Genomic DNA, 13,543 nt, shown 5'->3' with positions numbered 1-13,543 from the left:
GGTGACCTAGAACTCTGCGTGTGTGGGTATGCCCGTCCCTTGATTTTAATGAGCCCTGAGCTTTCAGCCAGAAGACCAGTATAATTGCTGGATCTGCTCCATCATGCCTTACCATGCAAGAAGTGTTTTCCATTCATTGTGTTAAATTGCAGAAAAAGTTTGTTGTATATATTTTATGATTTCTTAAATATCATAAAATATATGTGATATTTGCAGATTAGTGTTAGTTGCAACTCCAAATAATACTAAGTGTGGTTCCCAATGGATGACAAGGAAAGAAAGACAAAAGCAAGTAGAAAAGAAAGAATAGAGAAAGTAGCAGACAGATAAAGAAGACAGATAGAAAAAAGAAGAAAGAAAAGGCAAGAGGCAAAGAAAAAAAAAATTATAAAAAAAGAAGCGTGGCCATAGTTGCCCCCAGGGTAAATTAAAAGCAGCTGATTGTGCCTGGAGCTTATTACCTGGGGTAAAGTAGCCACAATAATGTAATAGTTCTTTAAAATGAAGAAAATGTAACTAGAAGGAGAAGAAGAGCCTATCCCAAATGTGTGTCAGTGGGACTAGTGTAAGGCAGAAAAGTTTAAGTAAGTTTAACTTGAAAAAGACAAATAAAGAGACAAGGCTGGTGCATGGAGCAAAAAGTTTTATATAAAAAGTTTGAAACATGATCTGCAATACAGGCAGATCAGCAAAGAAAAAGAAAGCAAAAGAAAGAAAAAATTTGTCTTCCCATACTAATAAATAAAAAGTGTTATCAAGCACTTTAGGAAGCGAAGTTGTTTACAGGAAGCTGTGCCTGAGAACCAAACACTTCTAGCCTATGCTGAAAATGTTTGCTAGTGTTATGGGTAACATGTATAGTATAAAAACCCATTTAGCGCAATAGCTCATGGTTCAGAGAAGCTGTCTGATCCAAAAATTAAGTACGCCTGTGTGCTGTAAGTTACCCAATAAAGTCTCCTTGTAAGTAACCCCCCCCTGCTGGAATCCCAAAACACAAGTTGGGCTAGAGCGCCTCACCCAGTATCAAACCCTGCTGTTAAAAGCCATGAAAGCAGGTATAAAGAAGTCAGTTAATATGACCAAAGTGTCTAAAGTGCTGCAAGGTGCCACCGAGGCCCCAGAGCGTACTTGGAGCATCTTTCAAATGCCTATCGCCAGTACACCCCCCTCGACCCAGAGGCCCAAGAAGACGTAAACGAAAAAAGAAAAGAAGAAGACCCGGCAGAGGCAGAAGATTCTTAAAAAAAGAACCAGTGTGCCCAGTGTGGACAAGATGGACATTAGTGGCATGAATGCCCAAATAAAATAAATCAAATACACAAAGGAAAAAACCAAAGAGGCCAGAATGGGCGAAGAGGGAGACAGCTTGAGAGGGGCCGTGATATTGACTGTGAGGGGCCGTGACATTGACTTCATAATTGACACTGGAGCAGCATCAAGAGCAAGCAAACGTTAGCCTTAAACAAGAAGTCCAAACACTGAGCAAAGGTCTTCAAGCCCAGCGTCGCTTTGTCTTAAAAAAATAAGCCCCCAATTCCCATCACAGAAGTTCATCCTTTCCAAACAAGAGTTAAAGTATGAGTTAAAGAGGGAAAAATAACCCTTTGACTCCCAGATAGAGAAGACTGAAAACTGTCATACTTTCCACCCCCGCAGCTATGAAAGCAGCTAGAGTTAAACCCTAGATACATTGGACACGAGTCAAGAGAGCGAGAAGGGGAGAGTAGACTATAAACAGAAATCCTGAAAATCCTTTAAAAATCATTCTGAAAAAGCAGTAAGAAGACTCAGGCTAGACCTTACTGTAGACACCCCAGGAGACTGTCCCCCAGCGTACGGTCAGACCTGCAACTGGAGAATTGAAGAAGAGGACTAGACCCTACTGCAGCTTGCCAGGTGAATAGCTGCCCAGCGTACGGTCAGATCCCAAAGAAGATCAAACATGTGTGTTGTAGTGTTAGTAGTGTTGCATTGTGTCTCCTTAATAAGGTGCAAAAAGGGGGGCCAGCCCCTGAAAGAGAAAGTTTGTCCCAGGGATTTGCTGATAATTACTGGCTTCACCTGGCTAACATCACGAGAGTAAAACATTTTTGTTTGCCAAGAGGTATACCTGCAAACAGGCTTATTAGCTCTTGCCTAATACCTGTCTGTAAACATCCTGGGAACATTCAAAAAGATACCATGTTAAAAGTTTATGGTGTAAGTTTAACTTATTCCCAAAATGCTAATTGGGGCGTAGTTGCAAAGATCCTACCCCCTACAGAGTTCACTCTACGCACCCCCATCATTGCTGAAACAAATGCTACGTGTGCACAAATGCTTAATTGTCAAAATTTTTTCCAGAAAATACAAAGCTATCCCTGGCCCCCTTCCACTGTAATAAAATTCAAAACATATCTTTTAATGATGCCCACATACTTTTGCCTCATGGATAGTTTTAGACATGTAATTCCCGCACTTGGTCATTCATTCCTGCCAACTTGTCTGATAACCACCCATGTTGCCTCAGCCGCCAATTGAACTGGTGCCAATTCTTCCCCTGTAGCCCGAGAAAATCCGTCAACGGCAGCCTCGAGCACTCCAACTAACTAAAAATTGTAATAGTCATGTGCAGTTATATTCTGACTCAGAAAAATTGGCCTTAGCAATGTCACTAGTTGAAGTTCCAGGTTTAGCCGTGGCTGATGGTCTGGAAATCAACCGGTTAGCTTGCAGCTTAGCCAAAAGCATAAATGCCACCTCACGAGCATTGTCATTGTTAAATAAAGAGTTGCGTGATCTAAGAGGTGCAGTTCTAGAAAATAGAGCTGGTATAGATTACCTCTTCCTTCTTCATCATTTAAGTTGTGAGACACACCAAAAGCTCTGTTGTTTTAACTTAACTGATAATGGCAATGCTGTAGATGAACAGATCAACAAGCTGCACAATATAGTAGCTAACAAAACAATAAGACAAAACAATTAGCTCAATTAGTTAACCCCTTGGCTTCCAGATCTTAGCTAGCTTAAAAGCATTGTTCATCCTAATTCTATCAGTATTGTTCATAAAAGTTCTGTTATGTCTCTGCGTTCCTTGTCTTATGCGCTTTAACCAATCTGTTTTATGTCTCAGCTAGTAAAACTGCTGCCCTCTATGCTCTAATAGCCCAACAAGAGGCTAAGTAATATGTATGTCACAAAAAGCTTTGTATAGTTATCAGAAATGCTATAATTGTAATGAAATTATGCATTTAAGGGGGGAATGTAGCAGCCATATCGGGGGTCAGACTAAGTAGCCTCATGCAGTCTCATGCTTCATGTTCTTGCTGAGCTCTTTCTCCCTTGAATATATTGTTGTAAGCTGACGAGACACAGGAATTCCTTATCTTGTCAAAGGTCATACAATTGTATATCTTGTTCTCTGCTGTTCTCTCCTGTTCTCTCCTTATCATGGCTACCCTATAACCCAGTTCTTGTATTATAAACAATGGTGCTAGGAAGAAAAATGTTGAGGATTGCAACCCCATGCGGGAGGGGGAGGAGGAGCCGTTTCATATGTGTCACAATGTCTATAAAACCAATGTGCTAATGTAAATCGGGGCTTCTGGCTCTTTGGAAACGATTCCAGCCTTAAGCCCGCGCGTTAAATAAAGAATCTCTTTTTCCTTCACTCCGTGGTCTCTCTGACTCTGGGTTCTGCAACACTGTGGGTTCAGTCTGCCCTGTATTCCACTCCTCAGTGGTATAAGGAGAATTTATAACACCCATCCCAGAACTGGAGGTTGCACCGCCAGTTTGTTTCCACTTTCATTCCTTCGGTGCATTTGCATCTCTCCCTCCCCCACACTTTATCGATGCGCATTATGCACTGATAAAACATACCTCTCCCATCCATCTTGGAGGATATCGTATGTTTGGTTGCTCCAGGATGCGTTTTGTGCAGTGTTTTATGAATGCTGACATACATTCCTGTGCATTGGTAAAATACCACACAAAAAGAATCTTAGAATCACAGGGTTGGATCCAGATTTAGTCAGGGTAGACCCATTGAAATAAATGGCCATGCAACTTAAGTTGCATTGATTTCACTGGGTCTACCCTAAGTATGACTAAGTCTGGATTCAACTCACAGATTTGAAAGGAACCTCAAAGGTAATCTAGCCCAACCCTCTGCCGATGCAGAAAACCCAGCACTACAGCTTCTGCTTAAAAAGCTCCAGCAAGGCAAGCATACGTACAGTCACAATGAGACTGATTTTTTCCCCAGAGGTTTACCAATGCACACATATGGTTTTGCAAGCGGGGGAGTGTCTTAATGGGGCTTACTTCTGAGCAGACATCTGTAGGATTGTAGTGTTAACCACATTACTTCATTTTCCCTCCCTCCCTGTTAAACACGTATCTAACAAAAAGCCAACAATATAGATGCTCTAATTAAAAACCACCAGCACCACCAGCACCCAAAACCTCAGCACTCTTAATTAAAGCAACACAAACCTCTCTTCTTATAAACTATCCCATCTTGGGAAGTGAAAAACGTCACTAGAGTTTAAAAGGACATCAGTCCTTGCTCTTTTTTTATTCATTCTCTTGGGTGCTTCATTTATTGCAAGCAAAGCCTGGCTACTTATAAATCTCCTGGTGGGAACTTCATCATGGATGTGGGTGAAAACAGGATGCGTTTTTGCAATGACATTTTTCTATTGTTGCAGTAATTAATGGTCACTTCCCATCACAGTGAAACTGCACAGTGAGAGGGATGATTGCAGTGGAAAGAAGGGTTCATCATGCACTTACCGACAAGCATTTCAAGTCCACAGCTTAGCAAGCCATGCATTGCTCCGCACAAGCAGATCACTTCTGGCTGCCATTCAAAGCAATCATTAAAAAAAATAAAAAATCAAACCTTACTTGAAAATGCTTTGTCATTAAAGTCTTCCGGTCATCTTCAATTTGCCGGAACTTGGCCTTCAGCCCTTTCATTTGGGTTTCCATTCTTAAAACGTACTGGAAATCTCTCTGAGTCCGTAGGTTTAAAACTTCAATGGACTGAGACATATTCTGAACCTGTCAAAGAAGAACACCGAGTACATGCTCATTTTTAAAAAATTATATAGCGTTCTTTCTTATATAAAAATGCAATCCAAGGATTGAGTGATGTGCTGGCATGTGTCAGTTCTTGGACTGTTAGCCATTTTAAAAGAAATCTCTTCAAAGTGATGAGCTCTCAAATGCACAAGAACAGAGCATCGGAAATGCATTCTAGATTCTGCTCTTTGTGCATGCACAACCTCTCTAAAATTAATGAGATGGTAGCAATATAGAATTTGACACGATGCCTTTATCCATCATACAATACTCTGTAAAAGAACATATCATTACAACTCAGCAAATATGCTTCCAGAGGAGCATTGCTTCTGAGGCAAAGCTGCATATTCATGCACATAGATGTACAGTGCTATGGCAGCCTGTGCCAAGGAGGCCACATTAATTTTTGGTTGATTCACAGTGCTGGAGGTCAGCAGCAACCACAGGCTGGTGTCAAAAATGTCTCTTAAGAGCTGCTCCATAAAATACGTTTTTTAAATGTGCACAGCTAAGACGTCTGAAGTGGACACCTAAAAAAAGCAAAAGGAAATGTGAGCGCAACGAACCTGTGCTTTTGTACATGGGCATCATTTCCTGCAGATCCATGGCAAATCTAGTTTGCTGTTCCATAACATATAAAGTGGCCCTTCTGGGCGCACAGCAAGCGCTTGCTAGTTGGCTCCCACCAGCGCGACATCATTAGCGCTAGTGGATGGACTCCATTGGATGCCAGTCCTTGTTTTGGTCGTGGCTGCCTCTCCTGACCCTGCATTATGCCGTGGTCTATAGGAATTCAATCTCCCTCTCCAGGCTTCCTGCTCACTCGAGTGCAGATCTGGAGTGTCTGTACCTTGCGTTGGGTACCCGGGACAGATCAGGGATTCTGTTGGTGTACTGCCCACCCCGCTGCCCATCGGACTCCCTGCCTGAGCAGACGGAGGTGGTCTCGGACTTGGTGTTGAGGACCCCCAGGATGATGGTCCTGGGGGATCTCAACTTCCATGCCGAGGCCGCTGTATCCGGGGCGGATCAGGACTTCATGGCCGCCATGACAACCATGGGGCTGTCCCAACATGTCATCGGCCCAACGCATATAAAAGGACACGCGCTTGATCTGGTTTTCTCGACTGGGCAGGAGGATGGTGATCTGAAAGTAGAGGAATTAACATCTGCCCCTTTGTCATGGTCAGATCACTTCCTGCTGAGGTTTAGACTTCTGGCGGCCTTTCCCCTCTGCAAGGGTGGGGGAGCTATTAAAATGGTCCGCCCCCGGAGATTAATGGATTCCGATGGATTCCAGAGGGCTCTGGGGGATTTTCCTGCTGGTATGGCTGGTGCTCCTGTCGAAGCCCAGGTCGCTCTGTGGAATGCAGAGATGACTCGGGCGGTTGACACGATCGCACCCAAGCGCCCTCTCCCTCTGAGCAGAGCCCGGCCAGCTCCTTGGTATACACCTGAGCTGAGGGCAATGAAGCAAGAGGGGAGACGGCTAGAACGCAGGTGGAGGAAAACTTGTGCCGAGTCTGACCGAACACAGGTAAGAGCCCACTATCGAGCCTACTCTGTGGCGGTGAGGGTGGCAAAGAGGCAGTTCTTTTCCACCAGCATTGCATCTTCTCAGTGTCGCCCGGCGGAGCTTTTCCGAGTGGTTCGCGGCCTGTTACATTCTGGGCCAGGGAGAGAGACGGTGGAACCCTCGGTAGCACGCTGTGACGGGTTTGCGCGGCACTTTGAGGATAAAGTCGCTCAGATTCGTCATGAATTGGACACCACGATTAATGCAGTTCCATTGGTAGAGGCATTCAGAGCACCGTCTGGTCCAGTTTTATTGGATGAGTTTCAGTTACTGAGGCCTGAGGATGCAGACAAGGTGCTTGGCCAAGTCCGATCGACCACTTGTGTGCTTGACCCTTGCCCTTCATGGCTTATTAAATCAAACAAGGTGGGGTTGTCCGGCTGAGTCCAGGAGGTTGTAAATTCCTCCTTGAGAGAGGGAGTGGTGCCTGCCGCTTTAAAAGAGGCAGTAATTAGACCACTCCTGAAAAAGCCTAACCTGGACCCAGAGGATGTTAACAATTATAGGCCAGTGGCCAACATCCCCTTCCTGGGCAAGGTGCTTGAGCGGGTGGTTGTAGGACAGCTCCAGGCACTCTTGAATGAAACGGATTATCTAGATCCATTTCAATTGGGCTTCAGGCCTGGTTTTGGAACGGAAACTGCCTTGGTCGCCCTGTGGGATGACCTCTGCCGGGAGAGGGACAGGGGGAGTGCGACCCTGTTGATTCTCCTGGACCTCTCAGCGGCTTTCGATACCATCGACCATGGTATCCTTCTGGATAGGTTGTCTGGGTTGGGAGTTGGAGGCACTGCACTACAGTGGTTCCGCTCCTACTTGGATGGCCGATTCCAGAAGGTGGTGCTGGGGGATTATTGCTCTGTGCCATGGCAATTGTGCCATGGGGTTCCACAGGGCTCTATTCTATCCCCCATGCTGTTTAACATCTACATGAAACCGCTGGGGGAGGTTATCCGGAGGTGTGGGCTGAGGTGCCATCAATATGCGGATGACACCCAGCTCTACCTCTCTTTCTCATCAAAACCAGGTGAGGCAGTGGCTGTTCTGAACCGGTGCCTGGGCACGGTAATGGACTGGATGAGGGTCAATAAACTGAAACTCAATCCAGACAAGACGGAGGTACTGTTAGTGGGTGGTTCGTCTGCCCGGCTAGGTGATAATCAACCTGTTCTGGAGGGGGTTGCACTCCCCCTAAAGGATCAGGTTCGTAGTTTGGGGGTGCTCTTGGATCCAGAACTGTCACTTGAGGCACAGGTGAACTCAGTGGCACGGAGCACTTTTTATCAGCTTAGGCTGGTATACCAACTACGCCCTTATCTGGACAGAGATAGCCTAGCTACAGTTATCCATGCTCTGATAACTTCTCGTCTGGATTACTGCAATGCGTTATATGTGGGGCTGCCTTTGAAAACGGTCCGGAAACTTCAGCTGGTCCAAAATAGGGCAGCAAGATTGTTAACAGGGACTGGCCTGCGAGCTCATATTACGCCAGTACTTTTCCAGCTGCACTGGCTGCCGGTCCATTTCCGGGCCCGATTCAAAGTGCTGGTGTTAACATTCAAAGCCCTTAACGGCTTGGGGCCAGGTTACCTGAAGGATCGCCTCCTCCCATATGTGCCTGCCCGGACCTTAAGATCATCAGCAGCAGCCCTTCTCCGTGAGCCCCTGCCAAAGGAAGTGAGGCGGGTGGCTACTAGGAGGAGGGCTTTTTCTGTTGTGGCACCCCGGCTCTGGAATGAGCTCCCTAGTGAGGTTCGCCTGGCGCCTACATTGTACTCCTTTCGGTGCCAGGTGAAGACCTTTTTATTTTCCCAGGCATTTTAGCTTTCTAAATTTTTATCTTTGCTGTTTTAAATCTGTATTTTAAACTCCTGTACTGCTGCTAGGTTTTATTGTGGTTGTATTGTTATATTGTGGTTTTAATGTTCTATATATTTTAAATTGTTTTATTGTGTGTTGTTTGGTTTTAGTTTTTGTGAACCGCCCAGAGAGCTTCGGCTATTGGGCGGTATAGAAATAAATAAATAAATAAATAAATAAAGCAAAATAGAAGACAACGTGCAAGGCAAATTACTGAAAACTTGTCCCAGAAAAGAGGAGGTGTGTGTGTGTGTGTGTGTGTGTGAGAGAGAGAGAGAGAGAGAGAGATTGCTGAGGAGACAGATGAAGTGGTAATAAGCCAAAGACAACTTGGGAGCACAGAAAGCCAGAGTATTGATAAGAGAGAGAAAGAAAGTGAAGGAAGATTGAGATATACAATATGTGCCTTTCCTTTTATGATCTGCAAGAAGCACATGAGTGGGAAGGGTATGGAAGCATGCAATGTTAGTGTAAACTCAAAGTGGAGACAAAAGCCAGCATTCAGGAGGCTACTGCAAGGCTGGATTGCAGAATCCAAGGGTACAAGCAGGCACCCAAAGCAGGGCTTCCAGGAGCAGGTCGGGTAAAGTCCAGAAAAGGGGGCACAGGGCGCCTTGGATGGAAGGCGCCTTGGATGGAATCTTCTGGGAAGAGGGAGAACTCTGAGCAAAGTGGATGCCATCAGGGACTCTCCCAAGTGGAGAGGAAGGAAGAAAATGAAGAGTTGAAAAGTCCAAGACCCATGATACCTTAGAAAACGCACACACCCAGGATTTCCAGGGGAACCTAAGGGGATGGTGACTGTGCTTTTCTGAATGGAAGGGTACTTGACTTAGGATGGGTGTGTGTTTGGCCCTAGCTGGAGGTCACACAAGGACTCAGGGCTCTCAAAAGTCAATTAATATGTTGCAAGGTGTCATCTTGATTGCATTAGGATACGGGGAAGTTTGGGCTTTTGTGTGCCCAAGATATCCTAAGCCCAAGGCATGGAGAGCCAGGATGCTCTCTTGTCTTGCCCATATCAACAGAGGGTGGAGGCTGGTCTGGCAAACACACCCACTCCTGGCTTGCCAGTCCTTGCCAGCTAGCAGCTACAGACACGATGGGGCCTAAGAGGCAATTTGAATGTGTGGGGACAAAATGGAGGCAAGCTGGTGCTCTTGGGTAACAGAATTGTAGTTTGGTGATGCTGCTGAGAATCATCTTTTGGGGATCCATAGTCCCTCACTGAACTACTGTTCCCAGGATTCCCTGCGAATAAGGAATAGCTGTTCAACCCAACCATACCTTTTGAGTCAGTAGGCCTCTTCTCCATGCATACAATAAAAGGGTGGATGGTGAGAGGCTCCACTGCCCCCTGCAAACCACATTTTGAAATGAATGCCTGCAATAGGCAGCTATGAGTCCAAGCATACAGGTTGGATCCAGGATCTACCTTCTGTGAGAGGAAGGCCTCTGTTCTCAGAAGGTCCCTCCACCCAATATTTGAGGGTCTCTTCTCCGTCCACACCACAGCTCACCCCATTCAGTGGGGTGTCCTGACTCTTGACTAGGTTTGCACAACATGCTAGCCAGAGGCGGAGTGTGGGTTGTTGTTGAACCGTGGGTTGTTTGATGAGCCATGGGTCAGCACGTTGTCTGAATCTAGGACATTTTCCACAGGATGGCTTGTCAACCATGCAGTGTGAGTTATTTTTCTCAAACAAGCCCATGGTTTGTTGCTGAGTTGTTCAGGATGGTCAACAAGCCACCCTGTGGAAAATATCCTGGGTTCGAACAGCAGGCTAACCCATGGTTCAACAGCAACAACAATCCACACTCAACCACTGAGCATGGGCTAGCGTGTTGTGTGAACAGCCCCAGCATTTTGAGGGGGCTGGAGGGGCTGATGTGGGAAGGAGGGGGCAGGAACGTCCATTTCCGTCAGCACAGTTGATCTTGCATAAACCTGGATCCGCCGCCCTCCATGTGGTGGCAGGGCTCCTTTGCAAAACACGTGGACGCTTGCATGCACGGACACATCTTGCAGAGATGTGTTTCAAGGTAAGCCTGCCCCCACTTGCTCTCTTTCACATTCACGGTACGCTTGGAGAAGAGTCCTAATGATGGGAAAGGAAAGGTTCCTCCTGTGCAAGCACCGGGTCATTACTGACCCCTAGAGGGATGCCGCTTGCGCTGGCGTTTTAATGGCAGACTATAGCGGGGTGGTTTGCCATTGCCTTCCCCAGTCGTGACTACCTTTCCCCCAGCAAGCTGGGTGCTCATTTTACTGACCTCGGAAAGATGGAAGGCTGAGTCGACCTGAGCCGGCTACCCGAGACCCGGCTTCCGCTGGGATCGAACTCAGGTCGTGGGGAGAGTTTCGGTTGCCATACTGCTGCCTACCACTCTGCTCCACACGAGGCTCTCCTAACGATGGGACAGAGTTCCAGTTCCAGCCGGTAGTGCGGAGATGCTCTTTGTCTCGGCTTCTGTTTTCATTGCAAAACAATGATGGTACACTAGCAGCCCCAGGTAGCTTGACTGCAGCTGCTGCTGATTTTAAAGGGGATATCTGCAAAGTACTATATTGGGGACCCCCCCCCAAAGTGTCAAACATTCAAGTGTAGGAAAATGTAATTTCTATCCTTTCTTCATAATCCCCACATACTGCACTAATGAACGGCCTAGAAGGGATTTTTTTTTTTAAAAATAGGGGAAAGAACAAAATTCTGTAGGCGAGGGTGAGTTGGAATTTATTCATGCCTGTGAAAGATTTGAGATGTTTGGCAAACAAAATTCCTGCTGTTGCTCAGATAGACTATAGGCTGCTCCTGCTGATGTTTTGAGTGCTCTGGACATCTCAGAAGTTCAGCATCTCCTCGGTGGCGCAGTTCTGGTCCTTTTTGCAAGGATGTGGCTTAAGAGCGATGCCACCAATATCAACCACTTTGCGGCTGGAAAAAAACACGGTCAGGAACAATGGCAGGAAGGGCAAACACCTGGGGTTGGATCTAGGTTTATGTTGGATCAACTCTGCTGGAGGAAGTGGACTTCTCTACCCCCTCCTTCCCACGGCAGCCTCTTCAGCCCCCTGAAAATGCTACACAGAGTCAGGGGACCCTGCTGAATGGGCTGAGCTGTAGTGTGGAAAGGGAGAGGGGATCCATAAAAATTGGGTAGAGGGACTTCCTGCGAGTAGAGCCCTCCCTCTCGTGAAAGGCAGATCCTGGATCCAACCCACCTCCTTCTGCGCTCAGGGCAGAACTCATGGGGCTGCTGACAAAATGGCCACCTGATATCAAGTTTGCCCCCTCGCCCCACCTATTTATTTATTTGTTTGCTTGTTTATTTATTTTATTTAACAATATTTGTATACCACTCCACATCTAAAACAGATTCTGGAGCGGTGAACATAAAAGGTAATATAATAAAAATATAGAAATAATTAAAATACCATATTAAATCTGTTCTTTTAAAAACAGCATACCAATAAAAACTGTGTCTGGTCAGTTAAGGAATTCTTCTTGGAAAAGAGCAGTTTTCAGCAAGCATTGGAAGCAGCACAGTGTTGGTGCCTGCCTGACCTCCAGGGGCAGGGAGTTCCAAAGAAAGGGGGCCACCATGCTGAAGGCTCTTTAGGCAGCTTTACCTGTGCTGTGACATCCCCACATCATGCATTTCTCCCACCCCACCCCCACTCTTCATCACTGACTTTTGCTTGTGGGGGACACACTGAAACACAGGGAAACAACACAATCAGTCAGTGTATAGGGCCAGATCTACACCGCGTGTCATAGTGATACGATCCCAACATGGTGACGCTATATCCCTCTTGTGCATTGATACCTCATAGCACACACAGTGACATCTGTTGTGGTATTTTGGATAATACAGAATAAAAAGCAGGAAATAATGCTAGAAAAGTGGCATATGGAATGTGTAATGTGCCCCAAAAGTTATCAGTGCACTTCAATACTGATAAAAAGCACTAGGGTATGTTCAGCCAAAGTAACGAGCACAGATGGGGCTGTGGTTTCACTTCTGACTTGGCTCTTAATTCATGTGAGTGCTTTTTGACAAAGAAAGGAAGGAAGGAAGGAAGGAAGGAAGGAAGGAAGAAAGAAAGAAAGAAAGAAAGAAACCCTGATTTTTACAGTTTCCTGCTATGCTCATTTAAAGGTCAGCACTTTGGAAAATGGAAGACAGTGATATTTGTTCAAGGAAAGGGGGCTGTGCTAGTGTTTTCTACAACTAGTTAAAAATATGATCTCTGGGCTTGATCACCTTCCAACTGAAATAAAAGGAGAAACATGCAATAAATGTGCCTGGTGCCTACACAATGCCTGAGACTTCCAGATGTCCTTTTCCAATGGCCCTTCATCCCACTCTGCTGAAAAACCAGGGGCCAAAACAGACATCAAATGTGTCTAGCAGTGACATCTTCCTCTCCTTTTTACTCTGGAGCAGGTGCAGGGCCCCTGATCTGGACCAGGACTCTAATATGGGGGCAAGGGGGGGGGGCTTTTAAGATCTGAATTGGGGCCCCTGTGCCTACTCTGGATTGAAATGAAAAATGATGTAGCTGCTAGACACAGATTTAAAGTAATGTCTGTTTTGATCCTGGCTTGCTGGAATGTAAACTGGAAAGAGCTGAGCCCTGATGCCCACACGAATGGCCCTCTGTGGTGCTTTAACGCCAGCATTTATTTGTGTTATTTGAATCCTGGCTTCATGTGAGCAGCTGGTAATTTTATTAGCAATGATAGCTTGGTGGATCCTCCACACTGAAAGGCAGCATACCTCCACAGATTGGATGCTGGAGAAAACAACAAGGGAAATTGTTACTTTCATGCCTTTCTTGTAAGCTTGCAGTGGCATCTGGCCAGTGGTGTCATGAAGGCGGAACACAGGGAATCACAGCTCTGGGACTTTGTTCAGAGCAGGAGCAATAACATCATCTTCAGCAGTACCAGGGTAACTGTCAGACCCTCCTTGCTCTGGAAAGTTAATGAAGTGATAACAAGGCTTTCAAGTTTGCCTATTATTTGTGGCAGA

At 45.9% G+C, this 13,543-nt stretch overlaps 1 protein-coding gene across 2 annotated transcripts in view; it reads right to left on the bottom strand.

The window, feature by feature from the left end:
• Positions 1-13,543, bottom strand: part of OLFM3 (olfactomedin 3) — a 239,231-nt gene that overhangs the window by 33,645 nt on the left and 192,043 nt on the right. For both annotated transcript variants that reach the window (XM_084851719.1, XM_084851720.1), the window contains exon 3: positions 4,894-5,049. In XM_084851719.1, coding sequence (XP_084707845.1) covers positions 4,894-5,049 — 156 coding nt within the window. The remainder of the gene's footprint in view (positions 1-4,893; positions 5,050-13,543) is intronic.

The sequence above is a fragment of the Heloderma suspectum genome, chromosome 4, assembly GCF_057233095.1.
Source record: "Heloderma suspectum isolate Gila_16-S chromosome 4, 16-S_ref, whole genome shotgun sequence".
In the NCBI taxonomy this organism is placed as follows: domain Eukaryota; kingdom Metazoa; phylum Chordata; class Lepidosauria; order Squamata; family Helodermatidae; genus Heloderma; species Heloderma suspectum.
Note: the sequence above shows the minus strand (reverse complement) of the source record. Positions and strands in the feature narration are given on the sequence as shown.